Source organism: Excalfactoria chinensis, chromosome 1 (genome assembly GCF_039878825.1).
Source record: "Excalfactoria chinensis isolate bCotChi1 chromosome 1, bCotChi1.hap2, whole genome shotgun sequence".
NCBI classification, from domain to species: Eukaryota; Metazoa; Chordata; class Aves; order Galliformes; family Phasianidae; genus Excalfactoria; species Excalfactoria chinensis.
In genome coordinates, this window is record NC_092825.1 from 92,476,526 (window position 1) to 92,500,304 (window position 23,779).

Genomic DNA, 23,779 nt, shown 5'->3' on the forward strand with positions numbered 1-23,779 from the left:
AAGAGCTTTCACATTTGAAATTTGCCATAAAAGCCTTTCTTATAGCAAAACCTAGGAAACAGATTAAATGGAGGAAAGAAAAAAGAAATTGCCATTATCATATGATAGGAAAAACATATATAAACCTTCCTTCATTCCTTACTTCATCCCCACACCAGTATTGTGGCTTTAGCTGATCTTTTCAATTAAAGATATATACTCCTAAAATTGAAAGAAGATTCCTCCACAAATGAATATGGCTGTGACAGATCAGTTTTATGAAGAAATCACGCTTCACTGGATGCACTAGGCTTATTAATGAAGCAAAGTATGAACAGAAGGAATAGACAATTAAATGTCAATATGCAACAATAATTTTCCTCCAGTTTCAGACAGGACCAGGTCCCTTCTTTCTTGTCACCCTCCTTAGAATATTTAAACTCCCAGGAACACATAGCAGGGGACAGAGTGAAAAAAGTAAGGAAGAACAGGCATAGCTCAACCTGTTTGACTGCTCCCCTACACACTGTCCCAAATTCAACTGTGTTGAATCATGCTCTACACTTGTTCTTCAGGAGATGAGTTGGGACAGAGGACGCAAAATTATTACTAGAGGATAGATTCATGGTTTATAATTCTACCATTTTTATCCTCCTGGACCTCAGAAATTCCCTTGTTTTAAATGGATGGTAAAGAGATACAGCAGTAACATCAGTTTGTTACCCCTCTGTGTTCCACCATCAGTGTTAGCACACCTCACACACCATGAACCAAGATCTTAGAGGCTAGATCTCACTCTTCTTTCCGCTACACATTCCTGCATAATGGTGGATACATCATTTACATCAACATACTAGTAGTTAAAACAAAATTCAACCAATATCCACAAGCAATGACAAAAATGTTTCTGCTTTCGCATCCAGTATTCAGCAGGAAGAAGGACAACGCTTTTGGACTAACACTGAAGAATGACTAAGGCAACATCTGCTGTAATTTATGAGGGAAATTTGGCCTCAGCAATCAGTGCTTTCATAGAAACCACTGAAAATTCTGTGGTTCTGAATAGTATTTAAATCACTCCTAAATTCTGTGTGGATCAGGAAAAAAAAAAAAAACCACCCACAAAACCAAAAAAAAACAACAACACAACAACTCTCAGTACACATCCCACTGTAAGCAGACTGCAAGATATAACAAGATCCCTGCAATTTAAATTACATCTCTTCCATCTTCATTTTTCCCCAGGGGCACATTCAGCCTTGATCTAAATAGACACAGATACCATTAAACTACACTGGGACTCAATCCAGTAATGCCAGGCTACCCAATAACCTCAGAAACATGGGTGAAACTTGTTTGGTTCAAATGCAAGTAACAAATTGGTAGAAGTTGCTGCACTATTTTTCCAATTACATCATCATCAAATTTCTCTATTATCTGCATGTCACTAAATTGAGTCAACGGGATCTTCTAAATTGGTAATGAGATGCTTAGCCATTCACCACTTATTCCTGTTAAGGAATGATACAGAGAACTGCTCTGTTCACAGTCATCTGTTTTTACAGTACAAACCACAGTTCTCTGCAGTTACATATTCTACATCGAAAGAACTCACACAAATTATTTCTTCAGCTCTCCTTCTTGATAATCATCGTTTTAAGACTGTTCTTAAGGATAGATTTTCATTAAGCACTTGAGAAAAGACTATTGCCTATACATTCATTCCGCAATCAATTCCAAGTGAAATTTCTCACAATTCTTATGATTTTGATAATCTTAATATTGACAATATTATTTAATATCTTCCTCTTTCCAAAATATCTAGCTACATTAAATCAATGTTAATCGAAAAGGTTTGAATGTAGATATCAGGTCAAGCACATTTTTAGCTCATTACTTAGTGAGTGAAGGAGCTGATGGCCGCAGTCTACAGTTAGTTCAAAAAGTATAAACTAGCAAACAAATAAAAGGGCTTCATAAACTAAAATAACACAATAGTTAAGTTTTCTTTTACTATCTGAATTCTCCTATCCTGTTTCATGAACACGATTTGAAGATTGTTTACAGCCTCAATATCTAGCACACTAACTGGCAGGAGCTCCATTAAGACCTTCAGTGTACTTTCTAGTGCAAGGAGGAAGAAAGAAAAAAAAAACAAAAAAACAACGTATAAATCATCCACTTTTAACAGCAGATGACTAAAGCTATTCAGTGAATTGGGTATTGCTACTACAGTGGATCCATGAACTCGTAAGGTCTCCCCTTCCTTTTTTGTTCCTATGAGTAGACTCTTAACAGCATTCCCCCCACACACACTCTGAATGATTTTAGAGAGATCAGCTGAAAAGAAACATCATCAGTGAAAACAAAAGTTTTCAAAGAAAAAGTGGGAACAAAGTGGATGTATTAGAGACAACTTGAGATTCATGGCTGCACTGTGCTTTGCCCTTCTCTTTACCTCAATGCACTCTTCGGTTTTACTGCTGGGTAAGAGCAGGGCAGCCTACTGCACTTCTCCTAGCAACAAAAAATCACTTAAGGAAAAAGGCACGTCTCTGCTGAAAGGGAGAACAGAGTAATTTGGGGTCATGCAAAGCCAAACATGTTCTTTTGCATTTCATCCTAAATTGATGAGTTGTCAAAAATAATTTAGTAACTAATAATAAACAGTTCTGTTTTGCACAGATTAGTACTTAATTAGACACTTTTCTTCCTGTCGCACATTTCACTTTCTCTTAATTCTGTGTTCTAACAGTTCCTACCACTGTTTAGTTTGGATTTCGCAGACATATACTCTACTCCTTACAGTTTTCTGAAGTTACTTTCTTTCATCATAAGTGTGTATATATAGAACTATATATAATTATACACTACCACTACACAGGTATTTTCACATACACATATTTAGACAGAGAAATTGAGTTTTAAAGATAGCAGTAGAAAAAAGCAATTTTACCATAGGATCCATTTATCTCCCAAGCACTGTGGTTTTATCCTGAAATACTGAAATAATAAACAGCCTGGTCTCATCCTGTTTGGTAACAAAATAGATGTAATAGATCATAGGTAAAATGCAGTAACAGCCTGCAGCATTTCTGACAGTTGTTCTCTTCCACACAGAAAGTTCCTTGTTTCATAGCTGTTACCTTGATGCAAACTGAATACTTTAGCTAGTATTTCTCTAACATATCATAGAAGTATACACACCAAAAATAAAATAATAAAATAAATCCAGCCGATCTTTTACAACACTTCTGCAATATATCACCTTAAGGCCAGCAAAGACCTTAGCTCACTGCATCAAATAACAATATAGTACTTTCTTGCAGCCACTACTAACAAATCTGGATCCTAACAATTTAACAGAAAAGTTTATTTACCCCACAGATGTATAAATGATGTAACGACAATATAAAGGCTACACACACTGCATATAAAGCAACACTGAAGTTACAGGGAATCAGCACAATCACATCAAGCATAACAGTAGTATTTCACTCCTGTCTTTACTCCCCATGCTGCCTGACCCAACTACATGCTTTGTAGCCCAACTCCCCTGCTTATGTATTCCCCATTTCCTGCTTCAAAACTGCACAGTCTTGCAATACATTAAGCTTGGAACTAGGCTACAATCCCTCTCCTCCCAGCTTACAGTGACATTTACCTCCCCAGGAGACTGGCAAAGGGCAGCACTACAGTACACGTAAGATTTCCAGGTCCCAAAGGGGACACAGTATTTTGAGCACAAAATTTCATATCTGAAAAAAGAAATTTAAGAAAATTTAAGGAAAAAACCTTTTACAGTGAGGGTGGTGATGCACTGGAACAGGTTACCTAGTGTTATGGTTGATGCTCTGTCCCTGGCGATTTTCAAGGTGAGCCTGGGTAAGGCCCTGGGCAACATGATCTAGCTGTGAATGTCCTTGTTCATTGCAGGGGAGTTAGACTAGATGGCTGTAAGAGATCCCTTCCAACTCTAAGGATTCTATGATTTCATGAAAAAGAGTGTCCCTTTCTGCAGCCTCCAATATGAAGCCAACATCCCAAAGAGAAGATCAAGTTGACTAGGGAAAGAACATATAACTGAAAAAGAGACATGTGCCTCTGACATGATTTCCAAACAGATCTTAGTCTAACAGCATTATAATGCCATTTGAATTCCTCATAATATTGATCTCTAAGAAACAATCACCCATCCTTTATTTGAAGAGCTCTCATCAGGATATACTATAAATTGTTAAGTAAAAGTTGATGGCTTATTTTCCCAGGAACAAGTCGTTTGGACTACAAGACATGAGGACTTTGAAAACAACACAGAATGACAGTTTGAGAAACCATTATTACAGGGTTTGTGCAGCATTAAAATACTTCTCATAATCTCATCTTAACTCTTGACATTTTCTCAGCAGTAAAAAAGTACCTTTGGAACACTTGCATGAGCATTTACTCCACTCAGTTTGAATGAGAAAGAAGTTGACGAATGTTAGTTACCTGACATTTTGGTTTTAAAAGGTTAAATCTTTTCTATTCAGTTTCTCTTGCAATCAATGGCAAGTGATGAGCAGAACTGAAGTACATAGTTTATTGTGTTTTACAACTGGTTTCTGGCCATTTATTCTTTGCATTATTTTTCCAACCTTCATTTATGATTTGCACATTACAGAGACTCACTGGAACAGGCTGCCCAGGGAGGTGGTGGAGTCTCCTTCTCTGGAGATATTCAAGACCCGCCTGGACGCCTACCTGTGCGACGTGGTGTAGGGAGCCTGCTTTGGCAGGGGGGTTGGACTCGATGATCTCTAGAGGTCCCTTCCAACCCCTATAATTCTGTGATTCTGTGATTCTGTGATTCTAGCATTGGCACACTACACAAAAGCCATACAGACAATGCATAAATATATATTAAAAGACCGCATGCCACAATAGACATTTTGGCTTAAACTTATAGGTAAGTTATTACATGGGTACTACTGGCTAGTTTGTGTATTGTTGCTCTTGTATTTATTTATGAAGGACATTATTTTAATAAAATTAAGAGCACATCTTGGCTCCCTGCCTTGGCAGCAAAGCCAAGATAAGCTGCAGAGATGGAATTAAAAAGCCATTTCTTACTTCATGAACTTTTGGCTTGGAATTCATATCATTAAATCCCCAACCAAGCAAAAGCAGTAGCTTTGTTATTGTAGAGGTACTTGGCATTAGTAAAGACAGAACTATAGAACTAGCAAAGAGTAGGTATGACTGAATCAGCAATATGGACTTGTACATTCTATTATTTAGAAGTTATCTCCATGGAAGGATGCAGCCAACTTCATATTGTAAGAAGCTTGCATTTATAAAGATGAAATAATGGCTTAAGATGTGTGTCTTACAATAACTCAAGATATTACCTGCTTTCAAAAGGAATTTTTCATGGAGGACTGAATAACAAAATTGCTGCAGATTTAAGTAGTATATAATCACGTCCTAAATTAATAGGGCCTAATTTAATTATCAGATACAATAACGAAAAGCATTTGAAAACAGAAGATTAATAGTTTTACATTAGGAAAGGGGTTTGACAGAAGGACAACACTGGCAGCTCAACGTGACTTGTGGACTCTTAATTTCAAGAGCCGAGGGTCCACTGTTTGTGTAGCGTAGCTGAAGCCCAGACTGAGAGTAAGGAGAGTGAAACTAAAATCTACATACCAAAAGTCTTTTATGCATGCAATTATTTTCAGGAGTTCTCATAAATAACAGTCCACGTGAATGGTCCTCCATAAAATCACCCTCAACACTACTGAGGAAATAGAGATTTAATATATGATCCCATGCTGCCCTCTGAACCAAACTTCAAGGGAATTTCTGGAATATATAAGAAACGTGTACTATAAAAATGCAAGAATGCTCAAGTAACACAATAAACTTACATGTAAGAAATGCCTTTTCAGACATAACCAAAAAAAAAAAAAAAAAAACAACACCCCAAAACCAAACACAAAACATTCATTTACTCAGCAAGAGTAAATATACGCTTCCTTCTGCACAGTAAAATCTCTTCTATACACAAAATAGATTCCCACAGAAATGTAGAAATGATAAACAGTAAGCTAGTTTCTTGGCAAGAACCAGCATCAATATGATTATTAAGTATCCTCTACAAGGTTGGTAGGAAAGGTGGTGAGCCAGATGGCAGCCACAGGAAGAGCCAACCTCTGCCACGCCAGCTGAGATAACAGATAAAAACTGACAGCAGTGTTCCTCGTAGGTGGTTGAAACAGAATGTACAGAACCTGTTAGCAATCTATTTAACTGAGATCAATATTTGAATAACAATTCAAAGCTAGCAAATGGCTAAACAGCCATTGCATACTCTTTAGAAATTTCCATTAAACAGTTCAGCAATGGACAGGGCATGTTTTGAGGTTAGTGCTGTGAGACTACACAGCAATACTACAAAAGAGCAAGTCCTGGAAAAGGAGTTGACTGGACAGACCAGTAAAAGCCTTTGCTTTCTCTCACTGAAATTTCTAGCGTATGTTATTGATACTGCTAATGTACCCTTAAAAATCTAATTAAATCCTTCTGTCTGCTTCTTGCTAGTGTTGCTACAATTAGCTTGCTTTGCCACGCATTTTCCCTCAAGCAACATTAACCTCATCCTCCCAGAAAGTTCCCAATGACAGCATCACTGTAGTAAACATAGCTCATTGAAGAAGTTTTAAACTCTCTATTCTGCCTTTTAGAAAAGAACTATGCAATATCAGACCTGCTGCTGTGTACCAAGTCAGCAAAGGAACAAAATAAACTATTTAGACTATCAAATTACTTTGCAAACATATCCATCTCTGAAGTGCTATGACAGCATTTTCTCATAGCCCGTCTTCTGCACATAAATACATACTGTTGCAATAACAACTTAGCAGACAGGAAGTAAGGAAAGAAAAACATTAAGACTAATTCAGTACAATGTTTCATCATGGACATAAATTCCTCCCTACTCAGCGAAGTTTTCAAGCATGTGATTAACTTGGAACACGTGTTTAAATTCATATTAACTTCACCAAGGTTCTGGATAAGTGATGGAATCGTGCACCTAAATGCTCTGTAGAATTGGGTGCTGCAGAAGAATATACTATAGGAAACAGAAACACAAACTCCTCATTTCAACAGACCTTTAATGTATTCAAATGCATATGTTCCACAGAAGTAAAGGTTATCCAGCAACAGCAGAACTCACATGAGAGATCAGGACCCTGTCAGCTCAAATACTGATTGGAAGAATATATTCCAGCTTTATAAGTGAGCCATATTTTCTGGTGGGAAACTGAGATCTGTACAAGACCACAGATGCGCACCTTGTTGGTGTGAATAAATACAATTAATTTAAGAAAATAAAATAAAAAAATAGGAAACATGAGACGGAATGCTCGAACTACCATATTAAATGCATGCCTCCCATTAAGAAAACAAATGTTTTTGAAAAAAATATTAAGACAAAATCCTGCTTTTATAAAATTCATATTATATTCTCTCCATCACACATACAAGACTATTACACTTATTACACTTGCAGTTTTCAAAAGATAATGGTTAAAAGCCAGCTCTGACATATAAGGTTGTCATTATCTCTGAAAACACAGAGTTTTCCCAGGGCTGAATTTGGCCCACTCAATCTATTGTCCATGGTAACATCCACACACTTGTGGTCACAATAGCTGTGAACTTTTGAACTTTTCTGTTAATATTATTTTTTACAAGCTTTACTTATGATAAGAAGATAACTAAAATAAAAACAACAACAACAAAAAACAACAGCCAACCAACCACAGAACAGTGAGAGTAAAGTCAACTGACCGCTGTAAAAGAGAAATGTAATTAGTTGCTTTAATCCTAAACTCTAGTATTTCATCCTATGGTGTGGTGTCTTCTTTGATATTATTCTTAATGAACAGTAACTACGATCATCATCTAAGAGTGTTATTCCTTGAACACACTGCAGGAATATGGGCAGGGCTACAGGAAAAATCATAACCACAGTTTAAAAATATGTATCTATATCACATTTTCTGCCATTTTCATTGAGCTCTGCAATTTTCAGTTGTCATAAAACCATGGACAGAGTGATTGAAATAAAAAAAATTACTATTTTGATATACACCACTGTGCACAATGTATTATCATTTTTAAGTCACTAAACAAAGTTAATATCATAGAGAAAGGAGCAGCTATCACGCCTCAGATACTGAAGTGTCTTTCTCTGGACCTCATGCCAATAAAATAAAATAAATAAAATCATAAAAAGCCACATCAAATTGAACCATGCCAAACAAAGAAAACAACAACAAAGCCACTCTCAAGAACAAAAGCATATCAGGAGGTAAATTTGAGCATAGTAAACTGACCAAGGATTTATTAGCCAAGTCAACTTTGCCTTTTTCCTTAAAGTATCACAAATAGCACTAACGTTGATATATATCTTTTCAAAGCAACTGGTGGTATATGTCACCCTAAGGTATAATCATAATTATCATGCTTATAAAGGGACAAAAATACCACATGCCACGCTTGCATGCCAGTATTTCCCCAAAGCTACTTGTTAGACACTTTAACAGTCTGTACTTTGTTCTGATGTTCCATCCACAAAATTGGCGGCTTATGTATTTCTGGTGGAGTTTTTTGTCCGGCCTTTTTTTTTTTTTTAAGTGTTGTTAATATATGCAAACTTGACAACGTCTCTGCAACATCTCCCCATGAAAGAGTGGGATCACATCTACTCTGGGCAGTTTCTTGGCTTTCCCCCTCCCCCCCCCCCCCAACCTTAATGGTGGGGCTCTACACTACTTACGCGCTTCACTTACACCTCCCACCCTTGTCCTATAAGGCTAAACCAGAACAAAGGTTCTACTTGTGCTCCCCGTGACAAAAACAGAATAAATTACGTCTTGCTCCTGTCGTTCCAGCAAGCTGGTTAATTGCATTTGTTTCATGTATCACCAAACAGCCTGGTACATTAATTACATTCTGTAACACCAAGCTCCTCTGATTCACTCTGTCACTTTCACTGAGCACTTTAATTGTCTTCCTTCTAGCTACATACAATTTTAAACACTTACTAATAATTACATTTTTACAGCCTGATGTTTTCAGTTTATATACAAAGATATCTCTGCCACTGGTGGCCTTGTGAATCAAAATATGTTAAAGCAGGAGAAAAAAAAAAAACAAAACAACCACCCACAAAACCACGACCAAGCTAATGGATGCAAATGCTCTACTAAAGCCTTTCACAGTTCCAACTTCCTACTGGTTAGCACGTACGTATATTACACACACACAAAATATTATTATTTTTTTTTTAATCACTAGACCAAACTGAAGGTTAAGCATTATGGTTTATTATGCAATCAATGTAAAACACTACTAGAAGGTCTCCCTCTTCTCGTCTATTTGGTTCCTCACTTTCTGGGGGGGGGGGGGGAGGGGGGGGAAGAGGAGGGGCAGAAACACCCAGAGCATGCTAGCACTGCAAACAATAACCCCAGAGTCCTCGCTTAGAGACTGTTACGCTAAGTACTGTAAGCATCAGCTTCCTGGAACAAAGTTTTCTCTACCAAGCAGAAATAGCCGGGGTCCCAGATATTAAGCTCTCTGCTTAGAGATGCAAATGCTCAATATTAGGAGAGCAGCCAGACATTTGATCCCAGCACATGTAGTACTGCATGCTGTCTGAGATGCCTGCTTCACATCTAGTAGTGCACTTAATGTCTACGCTGCAGTACAGCGCCAGCCCCCACTTGGAAAGACATTTTACCCTTGCCCTGGAGTTGCCGCCCTACTAAAGCGTGTAAGTGCTCATTTGCACTCATATTATTTCCTCGGGCACTACTTCAACTTGAAAACGGTAAGAAACGTTGCAGAGAAAACCCAATAGGGAGAGAAGATGCAGAAAGAGGAGAGGAGGGGAGAAAAATAAAAAAAAAAAAAAAAAAAAAAAAAAAAAGAGAAAAAAAAAAAAAAAAAAGAAGGAAAAAAAAAAAAAGCCTTTCCCTCCAGCACCTCCCAGCAACGCTCCCTGAGGGCAGCCCGTCACAAAGGGGCGGGGGGAGATGGCGGAGAGACCCCCCGCCCCTCCGGCCGCGCCGCACCTGCCCGGCCCCGCGGGCACAAGGGGCCGTGCTGTGCTGTACTCCGCTCACCGGCGCCCGCTCCGTCCTCCGCCAGCGCCAAAGGAGGTGTTTAGGGACTCTGGAAAGTCGCCAGTTGTCCTCACCTGGCGCAGAGGCACAGCTCACCTATTTATTTCATCAGCAGGCTCTCCCGGGAGGAAAGTTTAACAATAGAAGCAGGCGAAGTAATATCGGTTACAAGAGCTCCCCGCCTTTCTTTTCTCCTTCCCGCTTCCCTACCAGCACTTCCTATACATGAAAGATTTAGAACGATCGTTCCTCTTCCCCACCACCTCAAGCTGATATTCTTCCACTCCCAAGCTACTTTTCCATTAACTAAGCAGAGGAAAAGGACTGCTTATTAGAAACATACATTCCCTTTCCCCCCACGCACCCTACCCCCAGAAATGCCATTTTTATACCAGAAACAAACTTAAGGCTCTGTAACGCTAAAGCTCATAATGCCGTCCATGTGCTGTCCCAAATCAAATTCAGCTGGAGGGGAAATCTGCGGTGAAATGGCACATCTAAAATAAGCGAACTTACCGAAGACTTGAAAAAATGCAAATCCAAAGAGCAGGAGTGGCGTCAGCAGACCCATTTTGACATATTAAAAGCAATCCCGATCGTTTGCGAGAGCAATTCCACAGAGATCAGAAAAAAAAAAAAAAAAAAAAAAAAAAAGAAAAAAAAAAGTAAAAAAAAAAAAAGTATCCAAAGACAGCGAGAGGTAGGTCCAAAAGTTTTCAGTTTCCTAGCAGCTGCTTAAAGCGGAAGGGGAAATCTTGCAATCAAAAGCTGCTGCAGATGGAAAGGTCTTGGATGTGACACTTTTAGATCCATACAGATTAGAGCAGGCAGCGAGCTCCGAAGGTTTCTGCTTCGCACACGCGCTCCTTCCTAAATTCCCACCAATCCAGCCCAAGCTGAGGAATTATTCAAGTGTGTCTAAGGCTCTCTTTAGGCTCCATGGCAATCCAAAAGCAAGCTCTTTCTTCGGAAGACAAGGAGAGGCTCTGAGAAAGGACCTGATTCCTAGAAAGTGTTCCGCAAACTTCCTGGCACTTTGCAGGAAAACCATTGGCTTGGTTTGGCTATTTTGCTTTCCTCTCCCTACGCCCTACCCCTTTCTCTTTTTTCTCTCTCTCTCTCCCAAATCAGTTCAAGCTGCGGAGTTTCTCACTTAACTTCCATAATAGGAACGCCCAGGCAACGTGCTACAGGAGGGAACGGCTTTCACAGCATCCCCTTGAAATAAAGCCCTTCTCCCCTACACCTCCCTCCTCGCTGAGAACCGGAGCGGAACTGCTGGAGGGCAGCAACTCCGCCGCGGAGCAGCAGCTGCTGCCGTGCAGCGGTGGCGGCGGGCTGCGCGCAGCACACGGAGGCTGCGGGGACCTCCCGCCGCCGCCGCCTCTCTCCCCTCCCGGGCGGCCCCGGCGCCCGCCTCGCCTCGCCTCTCCCCTCCCGCTCCTCCGCCTCCTGCAGCCGCGGACACACCGGCTGGCAGCGAGAGGGAGGAGAATGAGCGCGGCTCCTGAGGCTGCCTGGGGAAGGAGGCTGCGGGGTGTGGACTAAAGCGCCGCGCTCCACACCCACGCGTCCCTCTCCGCCCGGGGTAGGGAGATGAGGACGGCGATAGGAGTAGGCTGCTGCGAAGCTTTGAAGCGGGAGAACTATCGGAAGGGTTCCCCTCCTACCCTCCCCACTGGGGTGCCCCTCGCCGCACCCCGCCGATCTGGGGATGTGCGGTTTCACGGCGCTGCTCCCTGACTGCTACCCGCACACACTTGGGAGCGAGACCCGCGTGGGGACCTGCCCCGGGGTTGGGGGACAAGGGAAGGGGGGTGGTTCTGCGAAGAAGAGAGGCGGCTTCACACAGATAGGCGCAGATGGCTCACGCGTGACCTTACAGAGCACGAGGACCCCACGGGGCTGCCGGCAGCGGCACAGCTCCCGGAGCTGGAAAGTTTCGCCCCTGCGGAGCCAGCTGAGGAGGAGCGCGCACCCCGCGGCACAGGGGGAGCCGCCCCTCTCCCCTAGCACGCACTGTGCAGGCTCGTTAAACGGGGCGTACAATTAGAAACACCGCAGGAACACGCAGACAGGAGCCCGCAGGAAAAAGCAACGTGAAAGACTCCGGATTGTGGCAGCGGACGGGAGCGGGGCGGGGCAGCGGGCGGGCGGACGGCCGCTGCCGGCCTCAGCCCACGTGCGGCCAGCGGCGGCCCCGAGGTGATGGCTGGGCCGGCGGTGAACGCCGCTCGCCGCTCCCGGGCCAGCGGTGAAGCTCGGGCGCCCCCTACTGGCCGCCGGCAGGGAGCGACCGCTCCCGCGTGCCCTGCGTCGCCTTTTGTTGCGGCGAAGCCTTCCGCCCGTGCGCACCGTGACCGGGTGTTGAACGGGGAGGGTTTCGTTACGGAGGGGAGCGAAAGCGCAGGGCTGTGGAAGGTGGTGATAAAAGAGTGTCCGCTGGAGGATGGGAAACACGGGTAGTTACATGTAACTTTCTGATAGAAATCTGTTCAAATGCGCCGGAAGCATCTAGCAAATGTATGTATATTAAGACGTGGTTTTAAACAGTGATGGTAGGCAGAAAATAACGATGGCAAATATTTTGCCGTTGCCAAAGGTAACAAGTGTGAGCTGTTTGTAGTGTTGTAAGTGCAAGAAGATTATTCCTCTTTCATACAGAGCCAGAGGACATTTCCAAAGCCTCCCTATGCAAATCGGGAAACAGCATCCTCCCATACTCACGGTATGCCCTGTAGATAAATATATATTAATATGTCTAAGGACTGCCTTATGAAGAAGGATATAATTAAAGCTAATTAGGGTGAGGTGATCAAAATGGTACTCTTCACATGCTTGCGAATTGGCAAAATGAGAAAACCATAAATCACTTACCTAACGGCACTGTGTGTAGCATGAAATATTAAAGAATATTTCCCTTTGTAGTGGACGTTTCAAGGACACTGTTAATGGAAATGCTGACTTGTTTACTACAAAAAAAGTAAAGCTGGAAACCACTATGAGCTGTTCAGTTCTTTTTTCTGCTTCTCAAACAAACGTAAGATAAATATAATGACAGTTGGCGTGGACCAGAACACTTTGTAGATGCATACAGTCTTCAAAACCCCCAGCCACAGAGGTACCAGTAAAAGGGTATAAAGATGTGCAAACGCTCCCAATGAAACCAGTGAGCTATACACTGTAGCTGGTACTATTGATTCAGTCCACTGCACAAAATACCACTTTACAACGATGAAACACTTAACAAAACTTGGAAAAGTTGTAGCTAAATTTAATCATATTTATTTATTTATTTATTTTCCCTCCTGTGAATTTTGCTCATATGTATTCCAGTGACTCGATTTTCCTTTGAGATAGTTAACAGTTGTCTGAAATGGATGGCAGAGTCTGAAAGAGCTGCGGAACAAGCTTTTGTGTTGGTTACTGTTTGGTTTTGTTGAAAAGAAAAACAAAACAAAAAACTGGGCTAAGTTTGACTAGTATGAAAAACAAAAGAAGTCATATGGAGATCTGCTGGGGGTTATAGTAGAGGTTTATCGGCGTTACAGCTTGCGAACACATGACATGTCACAGATCAGAGTCACTTTGCTTGGAGCAGCATTGGCTTCCATTGTGAGATACAGTCCAGATACATGAATTAAAACCAGTTTGCTTCTCTCTCCTGTCTTTCAGTAACCTCCTCTGAACATGGCCAGCAAGACAGATGTTCTTTGCGTGAATAGCAAAGTCTGTGCAAGTGATATGCATGTGCCAGCTCTTTGTTTTGGCTATGAGCAAACCTGATGAAACACTTATGTAAGATGTCAGTATTGGCGCACATGCAGTTCAAAGAGTGTTGCTGAGGTGGGACTTTAAAAACAAGGAAATTACAGACTATGATTGCTCTGATTAATACAAAAGGCATTTGTCATAAGTGGCAGGACTAATTTCACAAAAACTACAGTAAGATAGGACATATCATGGGTAAAAGGAGAGGTTTCATTGCTTCAACATTTTCGTATTTCATACCCTTGATTTCTAGACTCATGTATCTGCATTAAAAGATGGAAGATCAGATCCAGTGTTTAAAGTTAAGTGTTTTAAGACTAGCACAATTTTCAGGTGAACACCACTATTTGGAGTATTTTTCTTCTAAACCAGTATTGCAATTTCTGGCTTTACTAATGCATTTAATATACTTTCTGAGAGTGGAAACCGTAAAATCTTCTTGTTATCCACTTGAAGGGGAGAAGATGAGTTGTGGAGGATCATATATAATTTATTCCAAATAATAGAGCTACTCATCCAGAGAATTGCTGAAAGTGGCTAGGGATCTTTAATATCAATTATATACTTGATGGTCATATGTTTTAAATGTGGGACACTAGTTTAAGTATTTAAGTTAGAGTTTGGTCTTTCTACACTCTGGAGTAGAGTGAAGGCAGCTCTAGAGGAAACTGAAAGCATATAATATTAGGCAGTCTCAGAAACACACACACAAAAAGGCAGTGGGACGAGGGGGGGAATGCTTAATAAGCAATAAACATCCCAGAGAACATACATAGACTTTTCTTCCTCTGCCACCAGCAGACGCTGTGTTATTCTGTTCTGGGTCATCAGGTTCTGATGTCATCAGACTACTGAATACATGATGAGAGAACAGGATTAGTAGCTTTTAATCCTGACAAATGCTGAAATGTGGTTATTTTTTCTGCTTACAATCAATGGGGTCTTCCGCAAAGAGACAACATGGGAAGGTAATTGAGGAACTCTGTCCAAAAGAGAATATAAAGCACTGCTGCTAGATCTCTCTCATTGGAAGACCCTGAAAACTAGTTTTTCTGCCTTCCCTGGCTATCACAGTTTTGACAAGCATACTTTCCCAGAACAATTTCCATGTTCTGCGCAGAGGAAATAAAAATGATGGGCTAGAGGCATGTGTTTTATTCTCTGTAGCAGAGGTGACTCTTCCAGTGTCAGGGGCCATTTTCTGCTTCCACATTAAAATTCCTGAATTGTGGCATCTGACTTCAGAGTGTTCCTGTGGAAATACCAGTCAAACAACAACTAGGAGCCCTGTTTTGAAATGTCCTCACCTTGCTAGCCTGTACACCTATATTATGCTATTTTTAATGACTAGTACAGATATACTGCTCACCACACTCACAAGAACAATTTGTACTGTTTTTAAGATAAATATTTTGTAAATTAAATTATTACACTTTTTGGTTTTTGTGTTGTTTTTTTTTTTTTTTTTTTAATATATATACATCATATGCTCCTTTTAAGTTTTGCATTCACAGCTCATTAAATGTGCAAAAGCTGGTAATAGAAAGATGGTACGGATTCCTGACAATTTTTAAACCAGCCTCACCTAAAATAAATTTGACTTGATTTTTTTATTTTTAACTGAGGTTCAGAGTAGGCAATAAAGCACAAATATTTATACGATAGTTAAATGTTACTGTGTAAAGATTATGTAGATAGTACTTTCCGTTTCTTCTATAGATGTACTTTTACTGCCCTTAAAATATACTGTATTTCTCTTTCACATTTTACAGGTTGGTCGAAAACTGAAGAAAGCAGAGAAATAATTCATTGCTTAAAAATAAAAGAAATTTAAAATAAACTAAACAAACATAGGGTCAGATTTATTCTTCATAGGGGGGAGGAGGGTAAGGACGGGGGCAAAAGGTGAGTCTGTGCAACTGAAAAGAACCGTACACTCATGAAAGAACTGGTAATTTTACTCCATGAAACGTAGGTCTGTGTTTTTCTTTTGATAAGAAAAAAACTATGGCAGCACACAATTTTCTGGGGTAACCAGAGCTGAGATTGTAAAGAGCAACAATATCTTAACTAAAGGACTAAGAACAGCACATGTTAGAAATATGTGTGACTTAATGTAGTAGTGGCTGAAACTCAAAACATACAGTGCAAGGAGTCATGATCATTGGCACTAAAAAATGTTTCAGCATTGCTGAGCTTGGTATGAACTTGTAAAGACTTATATAGGGCAGTTGGAACAAGACACTTTTTAGAGGTTCATGGGAATGAGACAAGAGGCAGGCCTCTGCAGAGTGAGAAGGTTCTGGTTAGATATTGGGAAACATATATTTTTTTTTCTTTTACCAGGAAGACTGTCAAACAGGTGCCTGAGGGGGGATGTGGAATCACCATCAGTGGAAATGTTAAAATCTTAATTAGACTTTGCATTGAACTTGTTTGGAGTTGAACTAGATGATGTTGTACTAGATGGTTTTGCATCCAGGTGTGGAGTCCTCAGTACAGGAGAGACATGGACCTGTTGGAGTCTGTCCAGAGGAGGGTCACAAAAATGATTCAAGGAATGGAACACCTCTCCTACAAGGACAGGTTGAGAGAGCTGGGGCTGTTCAGTCTGGGAAAGAGAAGCCTCTAATTGTTTAAAGAGGGGCTATAAAAAAGAAGGACTCTTTAGCAGGGTCTGTTGTGATAGGAGAAGGAAAAATGTGTCAAACAAAAGAGGGAAGATTTAGATTGACTATAAGAAAAGAAGTTTGTTTGTTTTTTTAATGATGAGAGTAGTTGAGCACGGGAGCAGGTTGCTCAGAGAGGCTGTGGATATCCATCCCTGGAGATATCCAGTGTCCAGCTGGATGGGGCTCTGAGCAACCTGATCTGGCTGTACATGTCCCTATTCAATGCAGAGGAACTGAACTAGATGACCTTTAAAGGTCCCTTCCAACTCAAACAATTCTATGATTCTATGATCTCCAAAACTCTCTTCAGTCTAATTCCCTCCCTCCCTCTCCCCCCCCCCCCCCCCCCCACACCAAATTTCCATGATTATATGAATAGCATTACTGTTACTGTTTTAAATTTGTAAATGTCCTCTGTTTGACACTGAATATCAAGATCTTTTGGCAGAAGTATGTGTACTAAAATGTACAGTAGTCCTCACTTCCCTCATAAAATTATATAAAACTGTGCACACAAGCTTAAATAACAAAACAATTGCTTAATTTTTCCTAAGATTTCAGCCATTTCTGTTGCAGTACTAGAAACCTTTTTTGAGTGACTCCTATTTAGATTAAACAATGAATATTACAGGAATAGTTGAGTATTCCTTGCTCTCTTGTGATTAGAAATACTTCCCTTTGCAACAGAAATATGTAAAAATAGTAGTTTTTCTAGCAAGTGTGATAAATTGCCCACCAAACCAATGGCACTGTAGGTTGTAGTGAGGGTGCAACGTTATTTGCAACAAGACCCACTGCATCCCTCCAGTCTTTTCACAGACTATGCTTAGCTATGACAGGGATTTCCTCTTACATGCTAATATCTTCATCATATCAGTATGTCTATCCATCTCACATTTGTAACGGTGAATGTGAATATTCCAGCATGCTACATGAGGGTCTTCCATTTCCTCTCTTATGTGCTGTAGGTTATGCATTTTATCTAAAGAAAAAACAAGTCAATTACTTAACACAATGAAGGCACCAATTTTAAGATAAAATGCCAATCTATGTTAATAAGGACATATTCTATCAACTACAAATAGAATAAAATGACAAGAGTTATTTCACTTATTCCTTTGTTGATGTAGTGGAATTTTATTAAATGCAAACAAACTGTGCCCTCATTCGTGTACAAATAAATAAATAAATAAAATCCTTTATTAAGCACAAGTTGAATTTTAAATGACAGTTCAGATTTCCAAAGGGTGTAAGACAGTCATTGTTATCATTTGAAAAAGGACAAGCATTTAAAATGAAGAACTGGAAGAGGATAAGGTCTTACCCTGACTACACGAACATTAGAAAGATGGAATTCTCAAAAGAAAAACATCATTCATCACAGTGTGATCAGACTCGTCATACCAAAATAAGCTCTAAGAAAGAGAAAATCAAGCTATGTAGCAACGCATTCAAAACTGTGCACAATACACAAATAAGTGTTAAACTGAACACATTTTTCTACTTAATTATATTATAAATAGCATGTTAATGTTCTCTTTTCAAATCGTATATATCACATTTTCAGTAACAATTGCATATTGACAGCCAACAACATTAGTCAACAATATTTACACTTCAATTACAGCTTTGAAAATGGAAATATGCAACTATATATATACATAAGTTGTTAATGAGGCAGAAGTTCAAACAAGGAGATCCATATGTAAATGTCCACTATGTAGCTACTCATTTTTAAGTGGTCAGATATTCTTAATTATAGGAAGCATTTAATTTAATAAAATGGGAGACATAAGATTTAGAATGTCATTAACAATCCACCTGCATTTTTCAAGAGCAGCAGTATTGAAAATTCTGATAAACACATGCAGTGCTGGCTTTTGACCTTAAATGGTTTTTCAATTTACTTGGATTCTGTAGGTGCTGTTTTCTATTAAGAGGCTGGATTGCTGAATTCCCTTTGTTATCTCTGGCCTCCAAAGTGTCAACGACATGGAGAGGTTGTTGCTTAGCATGATTTCAGCTGCACTAAAGTCCTCAATTGTGATCACATATTAGTCAAATCAAAAACCTGTTATGGTATCCCAGGGCTTCTGATTTATGAAGATGTCAGATCCTGAGAATCTTGTCCATCGCTATGGTGGCAACCCTAACAGCATTAGAGGCTCTTGTATGTTCCTACCAGGAGGTTGTAATGCTCTCATCAGGCTATGACTTTTTTTTTTGCAGTGTGGTGCTGTCAACTCTATTCTCATCAGTTATACGTATCAGTGGATTATTAACAATATTTGTCAGACTTCTATATTAGTTTTGTCCCACAACTGCCTTGCCCTACTTCAGCAATAGAATTACATTTTATACTGTCTCAAGAAATGCTTTTAAATTAGAATTGATGTTTCAGTCATATGATTTTTCACCGCTGATGTAATTTAGTTTTGTAGCTAAACTTTTATATGAGTATATGGTTTATTTTTTTAAAGTGTGAACCTATTAAAGGCAGCTGAAGCACAGAGAATTCCCACAGCAGAATTTGGGGTAATGACCCTCCCATATGTGAAAGACTAAATGCGTGCTTAAGTCTACCATATACTTAAAAAGTAAACTGAAAAGAAACATAAAATAGGAAAAAACTCAGATCTGAGATTAAAACTTTTAAGTAGGCATTTAATCAACATGACAAATAAACAAGTACAGATATAAACATGAAATATCCTATGTCATCATAAAGGAACTACAGCATGTTGTATATTTTGCTGTTAAAGCTATTATAGAATTAATTGCTTAAATTGTATACAAAATCTCCAAACTTTTACCAGGAGAATATATGGGAATGTTTTTCCCCAATGCTGCATATCCCACTGTACTGAAAGCAGCTGTGCCAGTACACCATCCCTATAAAACCATTAAAACTGTATATACAGAGGGGCCAGCTCAGAAAACAGAAACAGAAACCAATGACTCATTTTAACGTCTGTCTCTGAACAGAAACACAAAATAGCAATTACCTCAAAACTGCTTACTGCCACAGCTAGGAAGGCTCTTTCACATTTAAAACACACTATGCACACAAGAGAAAATCACTTTTTTTATATTGTACAGCTTGCTATATTGAGGCTGATGGAGGAATTTAGCATGCTTCAATCTAAGTCATCAGTACAAATCTGCCCGTGCTGCTGGTGACCAAAAGTTATTATTTGTTTCCCAGCTTAAATTATTTTAGAATCAGCCTTTTGTAGACAAGAGAAACACATTGTAATGTAAGCTTATCTTACCCAGACAATCAGCAATAGTTCAGCCTTCTAGGACAACCTTGAGAAGAATAGACTATTTTGCACTGCCATGGCCCAGAAGGTACTTATCTCGAGAATGAAGAAAGAATTGGATTTCAATAGCATCTACGAGAATGAGATCCTGTAGCCAGGACTGTGTATCTATGAACTTCTGTAATATAAATAGTAATTAGATCCCACTGCCATATTACCTGCTGAAAGATTTTATAAAGGAAATGTGTCTTCCATAGTTCTCCAAAAAGTTGCATGAAAAATTATCTTTGTATCATTTCCTAAGGGAATATATATATATATATAGTCACTCTTTAAACTGTAAATGGCACTTCTATTAAAATGTCAGATTTAAAGTAAATGAGACATATGGAGTAAAGCCAAAGATTATTTTTAAGGTAAGAAAAGAAGGTAACTCCCTCTGTGTTTGAAATCTAAAATCTAATAGTAATGTCTATAGATGTGTATATGGCATCAAATAGCAAACGCATGTGCTGGATCATTTATCATTTTTGTTGATGTTAAAAAATAAATATGTGCACGAACAACAGCAGAAAAAAAACACCAGACAATTTGGAAATACAAAAGAAAAATATATTCTCATCTGAATTTATAGAGAATTTACAACAGGAATTCACATTAGTGCTTACAGGACTTGAATCCTTACATAAAAAGAAAACACTAGAAGTCATTTCCAGTATCCATAGAATGAGAAGTGATTCAAGTCACTGAAATAACGAAGCTGGCCATTCAGGACACTTTTCCTCTGGGAATGATAGGGATCCTTTGAAGTGATTTGTATTTCAAAGAAAATTATCTTAAATTCTGATATACTTTTGTCACCCACCACTAGCCCATTATGGTTTTGCAAGGACATAACATCACTCATTAGCAGTCTTTATGTAAAATTCTGAATAAAGGCTTTTTCTGGGGAGAAGGCTGTCATATGATCTGGAAGCTGATTAGTGATTTGACGTATACATAGTTAGAATTGAAGTTTGGAAGTGTTAATTTTCAAATGACTGTAAATCTGCATTGCTCAAATGAAATGTTCAACATCCGCTGAGTCTAGTAGTTTGCTTGATAGCCATTGTACTCATTGTACTTACATTTAAATTATTTATCATACAAATATTGAGAATTGGGTTTAAAGAAACTATAGATGCCTGAATGTACCAGTGGTCAAGCAATTTGCAAAACAGTGCTTTTTTTGTTCCTTCATACTTAGAATCTTTATAAAAAAATACTTCATGTTTCTAAATAACTACAATCTGTACAACTGGACAGAAAGAGGTTATGTCTTTATTCAGAAAACATTAAAGTAGAAATGAAAATACTATGATTTTTAGAGGCTGGATCCAGTTCTAAAGCTTACAGTTGCTTAAGTCATGCCCTTGACAAGCAATGTGCAGAATAACTGATAGAGCTTTTGCTAACACCAGTATGAAGAGAGTGATGGCTACAGAGCTGGATGTCTGGTACATTCATGTCTGTTCTGCTAGGAATAAGATCGTAGTTGCAAGAGTGGCACAGAGAGGCTGTGGCATCTGAATAGCTAAGTCCTGGATTTGTATGCAGTAACTCAAATCACAATGATAAATCAAAGAACTGAGGGAAGTATTCCTTACAAGAGTGTCAAGATGGGCAAAAAAAAAAGGAAATGAGGGCCAAACCAAGTGTTTGTGAAGAACCACTGGATTCTTATAAGGACGTGTCATAAAATACAGTGGAATTTTGGATGTGAATTCTTTTAGTCTGTGGAAATCAAAGCTATAATTATGAACTACCACATTTCATAATCTTGGCAAATAACATATGATAGATATAAAATGTTTTATACAGTAAAAGTGTCCCTTATTACATTTTCCAAATTCTTCCTTCCCATTAAACATTTTAGATTTAAGTCATACTTAAGATGCTTAAATCAAACTACTTAATATTCTGAACTGAAAGGCTCATTAAGCTGAACAGTAGGATTTCTGTCATATGCTCTTCAGGCACTTACAGTATGAAATTCTCTTTTTAAATTCCAAATGTTCAAAGAGAAATCTTTATTGATAAACTGTAATTATGTTTCTTTTCTTTGAGAGGCATTACTATATGTTTGACATCTGAACTCTGCTGATCTCTTGGGTTTTTCCCACATTCTCAAATATTTTAGCAAAAGTGTAGAGCACCGTGTAGAGCAACTTTAGCATAGGTGTTAGCCATTTTTTAACCAGTTTATAATATGTATTAATTTGTGGCTGTCAAATATTAAATAACCATTTACTGTAGCTATATTTATTCAGACTGGTGATGTTGTAAACTAATCCTTCTTTGGTCTGTATCATTTCTGTATATGAAAAAAATGTCTACTAATTTTGTTTGGTGCTAAGAGCAAATTTTTTTTTTTTTTTTTTTTTTTTTTTTTTACAAAAACATTTCTCCAAGGCCAGGTTTATCAAAATTGTTTAAAGGTGCCTCACTCTGCTGATAGCATCTATGTGGAAGCCTCACTAGTATTGCAAGTCAGTACGAGTAAGGCTTCTAGCAGTTAGACTCTTTTGAAGGTTCTTAACAGGTACCTATCTAAATATTTTTATCTTGGCAGAGTGTGAAAACTTCCATCATGCAGTCTTTGATCTGGAGTTCTAGAAATTAAATTACAGGCTGCCTAAAGGGATTTTGAAGTGCTAAGCACTCTTCTTTCAGACCAAATAAAAAGCACGATTACAGCTCTTACAGTAGTTGTATATCTGATATTAACATGAATTCATGAAGTAGCATGGCTAGGTTTGGTTAGAAGCAATCTCATATGAACTGAACAGTTACTGAATGGAAAAAGCGAAGACAAAGGCCAGAAGACAGGGAATAAAACTAATTAACAAAAGCTGCCCTAATTGGGAGCAAAAAAACATTTCCAGGTAAGAGCAGGAACAGTAAGTTAGGTTAGCAGATGTGAAAAAAGAAACTGCACTTAATGCTACTATGTTTATATTATTTTCACAGAGAAAGAAACATATATAATCTTAGTGGAAAACAGAGTTGTACCAAAGGATGTATCAGTGGCATAACCTAAAGAAAATGGTCACAAAATATAAGTAACAAAATACAAGTACTGGAAACATTGCTTTTCATTTTGGTTTGCATTGCCATAGGGGAATGGGGAGGGCGAAAGGGAGGGGGGATTGGAACAAATATTTGATTAGAATATCACAGATTTCTACTAAAAAATATAATAGCAGAAGCTGATAAAACTGCTGTTTTTTTTTTTTTTTTTCTTTTTTTTTTTTTTTTCTATTGTTTTCTCAGTACTTCAGGAAGTATTACTCTAAGGTTTGCTCAAAGACTCTTTGTTTATCGCTCCCTTCACTTTTTCCTTCTAATTACATAGAAGTCTGTGTTCCTGCAACAGCTGAGCTTTTTTTTCTTTCTCTTTCTGCTTTTCTTTCTTTGTAGAGGTCCTACAGTGAAATAGAATTCAGCCAAATCAGTAATGTTTTGGCGGCAGACCATATGGTTAGTTGAGACTACTAAGAGGCTTCAAGATAAAACATCCTACTGTTATTCTATTCTTGTCAAAACTTGTTTGAGTGTTACATATAGAAAGGATTATGATGCCATTTTTATTTATACAAGCATGCACAATTTACATTCCCATGTACAGTATAAAGAGTTTTGGACATGATGCTGCCATTTCTCTTATGAGCAGGTTTCTGAACTGAGATTCATAGCCATACATGATTTATGCATGTCCATGCAAATTTATAGCATTAAAAATCATCTGTAATTCCTTTAACTGGTGATTTGAGATTGTTTTCATAAGGGGCAGAAACTCTAAATAAAAAAGTTTTGTTAAAAATCCATTGATAATCTCAATAATATTGTTCTGTCTACTTATTTGCACTGTTTT

At 38.7% G+C, this 23,779-nt stretch overlaps 1 protein-coding gene across 5 annotated transcripts in view; it reads right to left on the reverse strand.

Annotated features, from left to right (window-relative positions):
* The window catches only part of ROBO2 (roundabout guidance receptor 2), an 862,371-nt gene that overhangs the window by 422,448 nt on the left and 416,144 nt on the right, over positions 1–23,779 (reverse strand). Inside the window, exon 1 of one of the 5 annotated variants that reach the window (XM_072326563.1) lies at positions 10,677–10,799. The exons of the other annotated variants lie outside the window; for them this stretch is intronic. Within the exon in view, the coding sequence (XP_072182664.1) occupies positions 10,677–10,731 (55 nt within the window). The 5' untranslated portion in view covers positions 10,732–10,799. Of the gene's footprint in view, positions 1–10,676; positions 10,800–23,779 lie in introns of those variants that run through there. 5 annotated transcript variants of the gene reach the window in all.